Raw genomic sequence first — 15,450 nt, 5'->3', positions numbered from 1 at the left:
AAATTCATAATGTGTTCTATACCAAAGTGACCCATAAAATATCAGAAATTCTGTATGTTGCACATTGTAGAGTGGATATCAGTATTTTTTTTTTGTTTGTTTTCCTTCATGGCTTGCTCCATTTCTCATTACTTCTAATCCTACTATGGCAACCAGTAGCAACAGGAGACTGTTGTACCTCTTGGTTGCTGAAACATGCTGTCTGTCAATGCTACAGTGGCACCCCTAGTATATATGTGCACAAAAGAAAAGAGGAAGAAGGGGAAAAAGAAAAAGAAAAAAAAATGCATACAGGGTATAACCAATTACACGTTTCTGACAACACTATATTGTTGTTCGTAATGCACTCAGCCACACCACACACACACACGTGTGGCCTGTGATAAAAGCTTACATTACAAAGGAATCTACATCTGCACAGATACTGTAATTACAAGCACTAAGCATTTCTCCATCACACATACGCTACACAGTGTAGATGGAGGACATTGCTGAGGGCCTAAGGTAAAGTATTTGTTGAGTGGTAAATGAGGCAATAGAGAAGCTCCAAGAGAGCTCCAAGAGAACTCCAAGAGAGATCAAGTAGATATTTGTGTGTATGTATGCACATCACATGAATTAGGGAGGCAAATGACTAACTGATTAACAATGCTGAACCAATGCTATCAACTAAAAATAACATTAATTTGATTTTATGTTGATAAATCATGAAGATTATGGAACCTTTTTTTTTTTTTTTTTTAATTGTATGCATTTAAGTTGCAATAGGCAGTTAGTTTTGCCAAGCAGGTCTACAAAAAGAAAAAACTACAATGATGTATCATATCACTAGCAAACATTCACAAGAAATAAGACAACCTTTTCTTCCATGTTTTCTAAGAGACCGTGTGATGCACAGAGGTGTAATAAAACCACACATGGGTGTGGAAAAATTGCAAAGATGTTTTATCTTTGGCTAGTATAAGAGAGTTTTAAATAACTTAGAAAAATTCAGAACATGTAACTTTCAGCAGCCCAACACTATATATTCCAGTCATTTTGCCAACTGTTTTTGGTCATACAGTGTTCCCTAGGATTTCTTTTAGCAGTGGTGGCCGCTTGGTTTCAACAATACCAGGGGCTGTATTACAGAAACGTCCTATCTTTTTGTCTTAAGATCTGATAGGTCCACAAAGGTCCAGATAAGATTTTTCACAAATATGCATTATAGAAGCAAATCTTATCTTAACTTGTCCTACAGCATCTTACCTTATCTCAAATTACAACACCTTAACCTATTCAACTGAAGTTAACAACTGTCATGTCTGTTACCTAGCAACCAACCACAGGCATACAGCTAACAAACACTTTCAGCTACCATTGCCAATGCAAAAAGGTAAAAACAAAACTAAGAAACTGAGTGTTTCCCCTGATGTTTATCAGTGTGTTGCTATTCCACACTTTCAGCTTCCATTTTAAAAACATTTTAAAAAGTCTCGAGTTTTAATCATCGTTAACAAAAGATGGGACAGTGGTAATCTGTAAATCCCGTCAGCAGTGTCTGGGATTTTTTTAATTGCAGAGTTAGAAAAGAAAAACATCTCACAAGGGAAACCACCATTTTGCAGTAGGCTACAAATAAATGTAACATAATTATGTGACAGGAAGCTTCACTCAAAAGAGGCCCCAAATACTGTGTAATAACTCTTGCTGGGACAAAGCAACCTGAACGAAAGAATGTGCAATGTGCTCCTCAGTATATGGAGCTTCAAAGAAGCCAGGATGCCGATGTGTTGGAACGATGAGGTAGGTGCCAGACAGTCGTTGCAAAGTTTAACCTTTGTTTGCAACTTCAGGGTGAATACCTTTGTGTGTAATCCTTCATGTGTCTGGGAGAAAACAGTGATCAATTCCAGCATTGCATGTAATGCAATCGATTACACATACATCAAGGTATGTAGTGCATTTCTTTTGGTTTAGATTGCTTCACCCTGGAGTATGATAAGATTACGAACTTAAGAACTATCATCTATAATAGCTGCGGTCCTAAAATCAACCCTAACTGAAATGGTCACAGTAACTAAACAGATAAGATTTCACAGTTTAGATGTTTCTGTGATAAGACCCCAGGTTCTTACATAGATAATAGTTTAATATTGTTTTGTGTGTGCTTAATACAGCTTCGGACCATGTAATTCATATATACCCTCATGCTGGGCTATCAGTACTACATTCCATGGTCGATACCCTGAACATTTTTAATATCTTGGAACTTTGCTGATGTATGCACTCATAAGAATGTGTATTTCAAAAACGTCTTCGAATGCAACTCTGCAAATCAGATTGCATAACTGACATCTTGATGGGTAGCGGTATTAATTTTAGGCTTTCTGGTTAACTCTTAGTCGCAGACTGGATAAAGTCAGTTATCAGTCAAGAGTGTTCTCCAAAATTTGCAACCCCATCATGAATGCCTGTGGTCTGTGTTTAATAAGTTATCTAACTGGTCTTTATAAACAGCCCAGTTTAACACAGCAACCTTACAAAGAGTCATTTTTTTCTCTGTGAGTCCAATCATACATGCAGGGGTGTCTGCCATTTTTCTGTCCAGAACAGACACTTCGCTTCCTCTCTCTTCTTCTGAACTCTTTCACAATGACAATCTGTCATGAAGGGCACCCAGCCCTCAAATGATAATTATCTCAGTGCAAGTGCTCTTGAGTCACATGCACCAGATATCTGGTGAGCCTGCAGCATGAGTAAAAAGATTAGCAGATAAACTGCTGCACATTTCTGTAATCTTGTTATCCATCTCTGCTGCTGGATCCCAGTCTCTGGTCTTCTGCAGCCCAGTCAGCTCCAGACATTCAAATCAGAGTCAAGTCCTCAATCTAAGAACATATTGGAGGAAAGCTAGTGACATTGTGACATTGTGACAGACTTTCAGATGTACAGGAAGTAGGATACTCCCTCTTCCCCCATGTCTACCAGTCAGAGTGTGCTACACGCACATACTCCCACCTTTACACATTCAGTGCAGGGGAGCTGACCTGAGACAACTGCAACCAGTATTTGGTTTTGACATCACCTCCTTGAATCTATTAGCCTAGCAATATGTCTATTTTTAAGTGACATACTTCATTAGCCTTATGCGGTTCTATCAGTTCAAAGATCCATAAGCCTGTGAGCTGAATTTTGCAGCTGACACACAATTTGTACATTCTTCAGTGGAAGACAAAGAAAAGCAAAAATTGAAGCAATTCATAATAACAGATCTCTGAAGTCATGTTCAGAGCCTTGTGACCATTTTAGAAACTCTAGGTTTAAGTGAATTTTTTTTCTGGCAAAAATTAATGGGATTTTCAAAAACTGCTTTGGTACAAAAACCCAATACATTTTATCCCGCATACAATTTTCCACTAAATGTTACTCAACCCTCTGAATTATGAGGTCATTAAGGAGCCAAATATGAGGATACATCCATGCTAACAGAAAGTTAACTCTCCTGTACACTGAAATGATGTGGCATGAATGCATGTTATTATTAAACTTCAACATTAATATATAGCCAATAACTTCTGCTACTCCAAATGTACTTACCTACTGATAAAGCAACTTGAGTACCACAATGGACAAACCTTGCTGATTTGTTGGGTATTGAGTAGTTGCCCATCTCACAGTGTCAATTTAGTGCGCAGAAGTATTAATTCACAACTAGCAAAATTCATATTTTGGCTCCTTAATGACTTCATTAACTCAGAGGATCCAGTGACATTCAGTGGAAAAATGTAAGTGGGACTAAACGTGTTGATTTTGGAACCTTTTGTTAACCACAGGGTGTAAACGAACACACACACGCACGTTTTCAAAGCTGCTTCTCCCTCAGGGTCGCGGGGGGGTACTGTATATAAGGCAGGTTACAACTTGGACAGGTCACCAGTCCACAGGGTGGTGTGAAAACAACAATTTTTAAAAATCCCATTCGTTTTTCACATAGAGATATCCAGATTAGACCAGGAGTTTCTATTATGGGCATAAGCGAAAGCACAAGCAAGAGAGCAAAAGAGAAAGAGAGAGAAAGAGAGATCTGTTAGATGCTGTGAAGCTACCGCAAGGCTCTTCTCCTGCTTATTTTACTTCATATTAAGTTCAGCTTGAGTAAATGGAACCAAAAATAAATGTCACTGCTACATAATTTTAGTTTCCTTTATTATTTCTGTTTAAAAAATTGACGTATAACGGTAACTGTTTCTGCTGTGTGTCATGTACTGAATAAAATTTGCAATATTGGTTAGCTAAATTATGAAAATGCCACTGAAATGCCTTTATTAATTTGTAAAGCATGCGGATGTGCCTTTGAAAATAGCTGATGTTCTCTAACAGGGAGTGCCATCACCACACAAGTCTGTACATAATATTATAATATTATTCAATAATATATATTTAACATGTGGTTTTAGTAAAGCATATTACACTAAAACCAGAATAGTAGGTCAGAGCTGAAGTGGACCATGTGTATTTAGACTGTTTACTGGACAGCTGAAAAGGAGATTTACTGCCGCATCTGTAGGCCAACATAAACAGATGGCTTATACGGGGTTTGATCAGCCTGCGCGTTTCAGCTCAGTTTCAAAGTCAGGATTTGACTGACCATTTTATGAAAGATACCAATTAAACATGTAATTTAGACAAAAGGCTAAGAGCATCATTTTTTTTATTACTGAGTAGATATTCATTTTGGTCAGAAACACAATACAACATGCCAGTGTATTTTAAAATTAAAAAAAATATCCATATTTCTATTCAAAAGAAATGTCTTTGTGAGACATGAATGCATGAACAAAAAGAATATGCACCTGTCTCACTGAATTTCGCACCACCTGCAACCTGTTTAAAGGCACAAGCAATGAATTGTGAGGAAATCCTGAGCAGTTCAAACACAGGCGAGTGCAAAACATGGCTCACCTGTCACAGAGTACAGATGCGCCCGCACACAAACACACATCAGAGAGTCATTAGAACAACCTGCTTTGTTCTGTCCTGCGACAGAGTTGCACTACAAAGCTCTGAAGATGAAAGCCTACAGGCAGTCCCATCCCAGACTGCACCCAAAGCTGGTTTGGCCTTGCTCAATGAGTGGTAGTAAAAATATGCTTAAAACCAAACCAGTCATAAAATATGTAACAAAGTGAGTGCGACTACTGCAGGAACACAGGTTCTTTTGTTAACGTCACAGGTCCTTCAAGGCCAAGGACCTTGAACTCCAACACAAGGAGTGTCACTGTCTCAAGAAAAAAATCATTCGGGCTTAAAAGGTCATCAACTCAACCATAGAGTTGGCAGGCGCTGTTCAGGAATTTACGGTTTCTAATGTACTCAATCAAGAGGGCTACTCCTAACAACCGTAAAGCTCCTTCCATTTAAGAGATTAAGTTCTTGAAAAAAGATCACTCTATAAGATACAATAGGCCAAAAGCATGTAAGCAGAGCACAAAAAGTGCCTTGATGCGAATGCAATATACAACCACAATGCATCTAAAATGAACACATGGTTTACTATGATTCATGTTTACAATGCAAAAGAAAAAAAGCGAAGCCTAGCACGTTTCCTTCAGTGACACGAACCACCACCATCACACTTTTTCAAACAACTTTTTACAACAAACCTGACAAACCGTGTGTGGATCCACCACCCCAGCCAGTTCACCGAGCATCCAAATACCAGCGTGACAGTACTAGATGGCACATGTTAACCAAAAGGGTAAATCTGTTTATAGTCATGGAAAAGCGGTCGCTTGATACAGAAGAAAAACCAGCGTTCAAAGGAATGTTGTGGAAGCAGGGAGTCAGTGTAGAACTTGTATAGCAGTACAGATTTACTGTCATCTGAAAATAACTCAACACACAGCCATTACATTAGTCCACCTCACAGTGAAAACGTCCAAATTGTGCTCAACGTGTCAAGATTTTGTGTGACCACCATTATTATTTAGCATTGCCTTAATCCTCTTGGGCATGGAATTCATCAGAGCTGCACAGGTTGCTACTGGAATCCTCGTCCACTCCTCCATGATGACATCACAGAGCTGTTGGATGCTGCACTAAACTTGTGCTCCTCCACCTTCTGCTTAAGGATGCCCCACAGGTGCTCAACTGGGTTTAGGTCTGGAGACATACTTGGCCAGTCCATCAACTTTACCTTTAGCATGGCAGTTGTCATCTTGGAGGCGTGTTTGGGGTCATAATCGAGTTGGAAATGGAGGGAAGGGGATCATTCTCTGCTTCAGAATGTCACCGTACATGTTGGAATTCATGTTTCCCCTCAATGGCCCACAGCTCCCCTGTGGCAGCAGCACTCATGCAGCTCCAGACCATGATGCAACCACCACCATGCTTGACTGTAGGCAAGAGAGTCATCTTGGTACTCCTCACCAGGGCACCACCACACACAATTCTGGGTTTCCCCTTTATATTTTCAACCTATACTAGGACATTTGCACATACTAAGACAGACATACAGCTAATACATCCAAGCGTTACATCAATGAAATGGACATAAAATGCTGTGGCTCCCAAGGTGGTCTGATTTTTGTTGAAATGGCTCTTCTTAACATTCGGTTTGCCAAACCCCTACTTAGGTAGCTGTACCACTACCTGCTATGCTGTTGTCTTTCATGAAAGTCTCTCAACAACATCTTACTTATAGGAACATATTTAAGCCTTGTTTTTAAAAGGTGAATGAAAATCCACATCAAAATGAGAGAGTTGCTCAAATTTTAGTAAACTGAGCAGAACATGTAATCTCCACCCATTTTTTAGGCCCACATTTTGCATAACTCTCACTCAAACGTAAATACAAGGAGGAGAGAAATGCAATTGGCGTAAGACAACATGTAGCCAGAATGTGTTCAATTTCACCTGAAACTGACGCAAAAAGGCTCATTACATCTGGCCAGTGTGTGTATCGCTAGAGCATAAAGGTGCAAGATTTTAACACAACATTTTACAAGAAAAGAGAGAAGGGGTCAAATCTCACTCTCTTCAGGTAACCTCATCTTTTAAACACTTTCATTCCATTCCATTCTTGATAGTTTGCACCAAACAGGTCATTGTTTGGATTTTTGTTGGGTTTATTAAGATCACCAGGCAGGTGACTGCATTCTTTAATCTTATGCTTTGGTTTGATCTTTAACTTCTTGCCCTTCATGATCCACCCTTCCACCCTGTAAGTAGGGGCAGCATGGTGAATGGAGAAAAGGAATAACCTTGAGATAGGCTTCCGAATGCTTCCACTTTTTTAGGATCTGTTCAGGAAATTAAGACTCACTAAATAGCAAACTCAACATTAAAACTGAAAAATGGAAACAAGAGGTGACAAAGTTGCAGGACATGAGCACTGACACTACTAATTATAGCATTGTCCCCAATATTTTGACAACTTTGAATGCCATGCAATAAAAACAGACAGAAAAATAAGAAACATGAACAATTCCAGATTCATCTAGAAGGTAAATTTTAATTGCCCAAATTATTTTAATCAATTAATTGTGACAGCCCTATAGGACATGACAGCAATTACAATGAGAGACACTAAAGAGAAATGTGGAATGTTAAGGCCTGTTCAGTAAGTAATCATCTGTTGACCAACATAGATATTACATGGGTGAATTAGTGCTCTGTCTGCTAAGCAGAAGCAAGGCAGAAAGAACAGAAGACAATAGGTCGATGTTAATAAGGCCAGTCAGGGCTAGGAGAATAATGCATCGTCCTCATCCAATTCCCAGGACCCATCACTGGATAAACAAATGAGAAAAAAGGAATTGAATGAAATTAATTTCAGCATCAACACTATAATATCTCTAAAATGCAATGCTCTTAACCTAAATCTCTTCAGAACACAGAAATTAATTTAATTGCATGTTTTAATCCATGCAGAGAGAGAGTCAGTTTTGTGTACAGAAATGGACTAGGTGATCAAACCCTGTGTATTTGCCCTCAATTTTACTCACAATACAGAACATACCTGTGTGAAATTAGCTCTGCACCTAGATACTATCCGGATTACAAAACTACCACTGAAGAAAAAAAAATTGTTTTAGACATGAAATCAGAAAATAACACACAAGACTACTGCAGCACTGTTGCTGAAAGATACAAGTTGCTTTCAACATGTTTACAACAGAAGTTAAACGTGTGGTGATTACTGGAGCGTCACTCAATTCAAACCTACACTGATAATGTTCAGTACACTTCTAACCAGAACAAATAATTAGAAATCACAATTAGCTTAGGCTTTCCTAAACCAGGAATGGTTAACATGCAAGATGAAATATAGAACCTGACAACAAAACTAAGTTTTGTAGCAACAAAACTAACAAAAAGTTTTAAAACAAAAAGGACACAAACAGCAGGGGGCTGATGCACTGTACAGCCTTATAGTCTATCACTGAACTGCTGTTGCAGTACTGGCCTTTGCTATATCAATATCAAAGTCTATAATTAATCATTTAAACTGAGACATGCTAACTTTGAAACTAACTATGTGTTTTTTTGTTTTTTTTTTTAATTGGATGCTGTGAGCATCCTGAACATCCGCCTTCCGGAAGAGTTTCTGTGCTTTTATGACTCAAGCTATTCATAGGATCCATAAATCTAATTTTAACCAAAACAAAGCAAGTAAATACTTAACCATGCTATCTATAGTGTGCAGTTCTCATCAACTAGATGGTAAAGCAAAAGAGCTAAGAAGTGTCAAGACTTGGAGCAGCACACAGACTCCAGGACAACAGTCCAGTTTTCATGCCTAATATGGAGCAAGAATGTCAGAATGGCAGGGAATGCCACTGCAAGTACGCTACCTCAATAAGTGTCTGTCAGAGAGACTGAGGGTTTCTTCTTAGTGTGGAATGAGAGCAGGGGGAAGAGAAGAAATTAAGCTATTAAATGTCAGTCTCAAACCAAAAGAATGTGCATGTTTAACAAGAGCATGACTTACTGAGCATCCCAGGCCACAGGGATAAGTCCCTACTTCCTATGAGCTTACTGCAAACACCCACTCAAAACCATTATAATCCAGATATCTTTCTGTGTCAGACTCCTCTAGATCTCCGTCCCCTGCTCCCCTCTATCCCTCCGCTGTACTCAACTGACAACATCAGAATTAGAGAATACCTAGATGAGAAAACCAGCTCAGTAAGAGTCAGGAGGAGGTTTTACATTTTCCAATGAGAATAGGCAAGAGAAGGAAATTTAAAAAACACTGACATCAGTACAAGTGGGCAATATGAAAAATATATGACATCAAAATACTTAAACATTTGATGATACAAAAATGATTCATGATATGTAGCTTGTGCATGTTAGAACGGACAAAAAAATGCATTAGCAAAACAGTGACACCATATTCAAAAAAAGGGTTCCACAGACATTAGCTTCTTCAGTCATATGTTTACATCATATGTGGAAACTGGCTGAACTTATGATTGTGAAAGACCTATTTTTTTTTAAAGGGGGACAAATTTTGTGAATTTATGTATTCTAAGACAATAATGGACTAACATTCAATCAGGTGCTTGTTATTTCTCATTTATGTAGTTAATGCAAGCTGTCTGTTGATGGCACTTTTTGAATAATATATATACTTATCATACATAAGAAAAAGCACATTGTGATGCAAATTATGATGATGACGATAACATTACTCACTCTTAAATGTCACTTTTCACTTGAGACAGAATGTGGACAATCTGCTTTACTGAGCAGCACAGAAACATCCTTGTATAAGCTCACCAAAGATGCCCTAATGCCACTTTTCCCCTTCAGATACCGATACCTAACCCTTTAGTATCTACTGACATCAACACTTACTCTATCTAACCTAATTCACATACATCTCCTGATATTTATACAATTACATTTTTAAAAGTCAGTTCAGCAAATATCACCATCATTCATGCTGTCAGTATTAACGACTTAGTGATTTTTCTGGTTAGGTTGAAGCAACGGCCCCAACTCTACCCACTGCTGAGTGATACAGTTGATTGACAATGGCGCACCACAGGCAGGGCTAGTGGACGCACAGGCCTGGCTAGTGGGCTCCTATGCTAAAGGCTAAATCAAGACCAAGGGCCATCAATATGCCCAGAATCCGGCAGTTGCTTCCCCTCTTAAAATCACGTTAACTCAGACTTAAAGTGACCACACCGCAGACAACTGACTACTGAAAGGAACAGCTCAGCCATTTGCGTAAGCGGCTCTGTTCGTGTGCTCTTTACACAACAAACTGCCGCTACAGATTCTTCCATTAGCATTTTTACTGCTGCTTGTAGTCCCGAACCACTGAAATGCTCTTTTTGCTCGCATGCCTGCACACATCACAAATTGTTTTGTGGTGTCAGTCAGAAGGTATCTGTATCCCCATCATCCGGTATACTGCGTTTAAGTGCCAGTATCGCCGCAGATACTGATTACAGTATCGGTATCAGCACAACACTAAAGTTTACTGAAAATAAGCATCTCACGTTCTTTTCCTTCTCAGTTAGACAGGGCAGCACAATCCAGCTCAAAACATCAGCCCAGAATGCAAAGTTAAGCACATTGTGGTCTACAGACTGCCTTTCTCTTCCTTCTTCTCCAAAGGCATTAACCAGGAGACTGCACCCTCCCTCCCATGCTTCTTATCTTCTCTATGTGCAGGATAATGACGCATTTCACCAGTCAGCTATTTTTGGCCCATTGTGTGCTCCAAACACCCTCAGGATGGAGATCCAGCAAGAGAAATCCACCCGCAAAAAAACAAGGGATGAACAATGATTGGTGGAGCCCATTTTTACAGTTGCTGCAGCAGAGAGATGTAGATGCTCGGCAGAGAGAAGCACGAGAGATGCATCGCATCTCCACAGGGCACATTTCATATAGTGAGTGAAAGACAGGTGGAGTGCAAGCTCTGTTGTGGAGCAGTGCTGACTCTGGCCTACATGAACACACACTGCTGTACCTGCTGTCTGAACGCAGAACACTCCATTTATCTACATAATGACTGTTCTTGACATTAAAATGGGGTAGCACTTTAGCAGGATTGACCGACTGACCAACATGTGTGTTGGGATTTACGAGTCAAATTGTTTCAATTCCCTAAATAAGACAGCATGAAGAGCAAAAAAAAAAAAAAAAAAAAGCAATAGACAAGAGCAGAAATATGGAGAGGGTCCAAATTAACTTGGTCCTGTCCACTGATATCTCTTACCCACTCTTCTTCTTGTATTTAATATAATCACTGCTTTATGCTCACTGCAGCACCATGTAGAATTTTACTGAAGCATACACTCTATTAACCTTGCTTTTTAAAATGTTTACTACCTGTTGCACCTTTAGAAACCAGAGAGGTAAACTCTTTTGTGACATTGTAGACTTGGGTAGAATTGACAAGTATTATAACTAAATTTAAATTGCTATTTATTATGTTACTATATGCATATTTTATCTTATTGTATTAAATTATAAATTACACTAAAGACTGCTCCAAAATTACTACATAGCTGAATCTCATATCACATGTTTCAGAGATAGTAAATAAGAATAAATGTACACTAACCAGTGCCCTAGACCAATCATATCCCTAGAAGCAACAATGCAGAAGTACTTAGCCCATACACAACCCTTCTTACACGGCCCAATAGCAGAAAACTCATGAAATCTATTGATTTGTTAATGAATGCTGCAAGCATTACTAAGCAGGGCAATCTCAATCCATTTTCTCATCCTAAACTCAAACTAAGCCTACTGTCTGAAAGAACACCAGGGAAGTCCAAGCCAAAGGAGTTCCACTGCGAGTTAAAAGTTTCTGCTGCAAATAACCAATTATTTTACTCTTATATTTACTCCATACAGCTCTGCAAACAGACATGCGAACACACCAGTTAATCACCAAAGGAACTTTGGGTGTAACAGGTCACTCCTTAGAATCAGACCTTAAAGAAAGAAAAACACATAACTACATCTAACTTTTATTCATGCAGTCACCTTGTACAGTGGAAAGCAGTAGTAGATGGACTCATGGAACATGACCAACAGCCAAAGTGCACTTAACATTAGAAAGTGATTTTCCACGCATCTTTCCGATTTTGTCCCATGCCAAACATCGACACAACACCTGGAAACACTAACAAAAATACAGTCACCGTATGCTCTTACGAAAGCTAAAAGCAGTACACAGCTTGGAAAGCTGTCACTGTTACTTAGTTTTGAGACCAAGACTAGATATTCATTACTCATTTCAATTACTTTATGAATCATCTAGTAGTTTGCAAATGTGAATTCTGTTTTTTTTATAGGCACGGTCAAACTTTCTCACACTGGTGATCAGGGGAGTAGCTGGGTGTTGAATGATAAGGTAAATGCAATGCTGGTCACTGATTAAAACGGGTGTAGCCCAACAATGCTGACCTCCAACTATTAAAAAGGTGTGATGGAAGGACCTAGTGTCACAGCACATAAAACTACTATAATTAATAATATAAGAAAGTCCTTTAGTGTTGGGAATGTGCCATTTAAGCTACTCCTCCCAGAAGCACTAGCAGAAGTCTTGTCCAGCTCTATGCATTTTCCATTTATTAGACTGTTATCTGCACTTTCAGACACAGACAAAAGCTTATGAGGCACTTCCAGAAAACACAGAACTGAAACTGGTGTCAATGCTGCGCTGAAAAAGAACAAGTTTACCAATCTATAGGCAGAGTGATGGCAGGATTAGCCACTCCCTTCTCTGTCATTTACACTGAGATTTCTTACCCTAGGCAAATCAGTCATAAACAATACAGACGTCCTGTGGTAAACAGAGAGCACCCCACCTCCCCATGGAAAACTGATCCCATCCGAACAGGGCTTAAGACATCTCTCTGTATAAACTGACCAGAACATGGCCATACTTGCACGAGCTCCTGAAGGCAACATGACAGGCCACTGACAAAATATATTCATGTCCAAAAGTCTATAGATACTGGATCATCCCATGCTTCTTTCGAAATCAACGTTTCGATTCTAAACCAGCCCCCTTTACACTGTGATGGAACACTGCTGTGAGGATCTGATGGCATATATAACTGACATTTGGCACTGGGCCAGGTGTCATTAGGCTGCTCCTGAGCATCCCATTATATTGACAAAGCTTTGCTATGGAGATTATTCAAGCTGGGTGGGCGCAACTGACAGCCCATCTCAGCCATGGGTGCACCATAAACTATCTGAAATCTCTAATTAAGAAGTGTATACGGATACTTTTGGACATGTACTTTATTTCAGCGCACACTGAGGGCAGGGGGCCGTTTACTTACCCTTTCCATTTTGCCAGGCCGTGTACCAAGACAGACTGAGAAAAGAGGTGAAGAAAATAACTGCAGTGGCAAGAGTTCCATTTCTGAGCCTCATCTCATTTCAGCGCTCTGCTGCTCGTCCGTGGCTCCGCCTGCACACGGGCTTCTCTCGCCGGAGGAGAGGCAACTCACACGGGGAAGGAAAGACTCCCTCCTTCGGTCCGTGTAGTTCCTCTCTGCTTATCCTTCCTTTGCTTTCCGCTAATTCAAAACCGGCGCTTGAAAGTCACGAAACGAATCAGCGGACATTCACCGTTTCAGATACATGTTTATCGCGACCAAGCCGTGCCTTCATCCTGACTGGATAAAGTCAAAAGTGATGGTCGTACAGCTGCAGTTAAGTGAACGGCACCTGCAACGTCCAAACAGCAGGTTCCTCTTCAACTCCTGTAGTGGGGAAGAAAAAATGACCAAGAAAAAGAAAATTACTGAAGCAGCTCGGACAGGTGAGCTGCATTTAAAATAGGATATTAATTAAATAACAGTGGAGATTCCGCCTTCTAAGCTAAGCGAAAAACAGGAAACCTGCTTTAGCCACCAGTTGTGAGCAGCCGGTCTCCGGCTAGCTGGCTAAGGGTGTTAACGTTAGCCAAAGCTAGCTAGTTAGCCAGCTGAGGAGCTTCCCAGCACCAGCGGCTTAACAAACAGCTAGCCGGGAACCAGATTAGCTAGCGCTAGCCGCACAAATCACTGCGGCTGACCATAGGTTAGGCACAGTATACAGGCAGAAATAGCGCTGCCATACGTTTTAACACGTAACTACAGAGAAACGCAGTGAATCTCTGTAGACTTAACGGACAGTCCGCTCTCTAACTCCGCTGGTACCCGTCTGTCGGATCAGGCTGAAGTTAGCCAGCTCCTCATTCCAATTTCCCGTTCCATCTTAAATGATGCAGCGGTCGCTCTTTGAATGTAAACGCCGCAGCATTTAAGGTGGAACGGAAAATTATAATTTATAATAGCCTAACTAGGCTAACTTTAGCATCGTGCCTGCATGTCGGGAAGACCCAAAATATGTCAGACACAACAGGCGTGTTTAGCTTATTGCCATAGCTACAGCAAAAATACCAATAAAATCAACTTCTAATACTTACAGTTATGTCCACGAGAAATAACATAAGCGCGCTCGCTGTTCCAGTAAGACGCCAGCGACAGCTGACGGTGTTAAAAACGCATTTTTGGCAGTCTGTAAAACATCGGACTGGCGGCAGTAAGAGCACACGGTTACTGATACTGAGCTCTCAATCAACCTTCACACACTCCGCCCTCCCACACTCGCTATTGGCTACAGTCGATCTACAGGCGCGTGCGTAACAGCGGATGAGCTGCAAACTCGAAACATCTTCACGAAAACATCTCCACGACGTTGTCGTTGATTTCTCTCTGCTTTAAAATGTGCTTTTTGATGTTTCCAATCTAGACAAGAATCAGCATCTATCTTAATAATAACTGACTTATTATCCTTGTTAAATTCTGTATTCAATGAAAGCTGTAATCACAGAAAGGCTCTTAACGCCTCTTCGTAATGCATACATTTCACTTGACTCGTGTGTCTCTCGATATTTCTTGCTTATCCCTGTATCTTTTGTGCTTCACTGTATTGATATCGATAAAACACGCATGTATCATCGCCATAGGTATCATCTAAATTGTTTAAATTGTGCTGTAAGTGCTGCAGGAAGCATATTTTCATTTTTATTTTCTAATCTAATATCGACCATCCGCCAGATCTTTTACACCTTATTAATCATTAATAATAATAATGTTGTAGGGAAGCCCCCCCCCCCCCCCCCCAAATAATGCAACGTTGTGGCTCTTTATTACATTTAAATATTAAAATTTAAAAAATGGAATATTTAAGATAATCTGGGAGATTTTTTCGCAGGAATTGTGCATCTGTTTGGACGCTAGAGGGCAGACTGGCTCATTAAATAACTGGCCAGTCACAAAAGTATAACGTACAATCAAACAGTGCACTCAGTGTCCCATAGGGGGATGTGCAGCCTATAGCTGAATCCCAAACGCACCTCTACAGTGCTCTTGTCTAGAACATCACTGATGGAATATTATCTAGGACACAGGTAGAAGTTTCAAAGCACGT

The 15,450-nt window shown here is 40.0% G+C and overlaps 1 protein-coding gene across 1 annotated transcript in view; it reads right to left on the bottom strand.

Annotated features, from left to right (window-relative positions):
* mgat4a (alpha-1,3-mannosyl-glycoprotein 4-beta-N-acetylglucosaminyltransferase A) overlaps positions 1 to 14,648 on the bottom strand; it is a 45,214-nt gene extending 30,566 nt beyond the window's left edge. Inside the window, exons 1-2 of the mRNA XM_017704655.2 lie at positions 14,444 to 14,648; positions 13,311 to 13,736 (exon numbers count right to left, since the gene is read on the bottom strand). Coding sequence (XP_017560144.1) covers positions 13,311 to 13,404 — 94 coding nt within the window. The 5' untranslated portion in view covers positions 13,405 to 13,736; positions 14,444 to 14,648. The remainder of the gene's footprint in view (positions 1 to 13,310; positions 13,737 to 14,443) is intronic.
* Positions 14,649 to 15,450: the final 802 nt, after the last annotated feature.

This window comes from Pygocentrus nattereri, chromosome 6 (genome assembly GCF_015220715.1).
Source record: "Pygocentrus nattereri isolate fPygNat1 chromosome 6, fPygNat1.pri, whole genome shotgun sequence".
NCBI classification, from domain to species: domain Eukaryota; kingdom Metazoa; phylum Chordata; class Actinopteri; order Characiformes; family Serrasalmidae; genus Pygocentrus; species Pygocentrus nattereri.
This window is presented reverse-complemented; position numbering and strand designations above follow the sequence as displayed.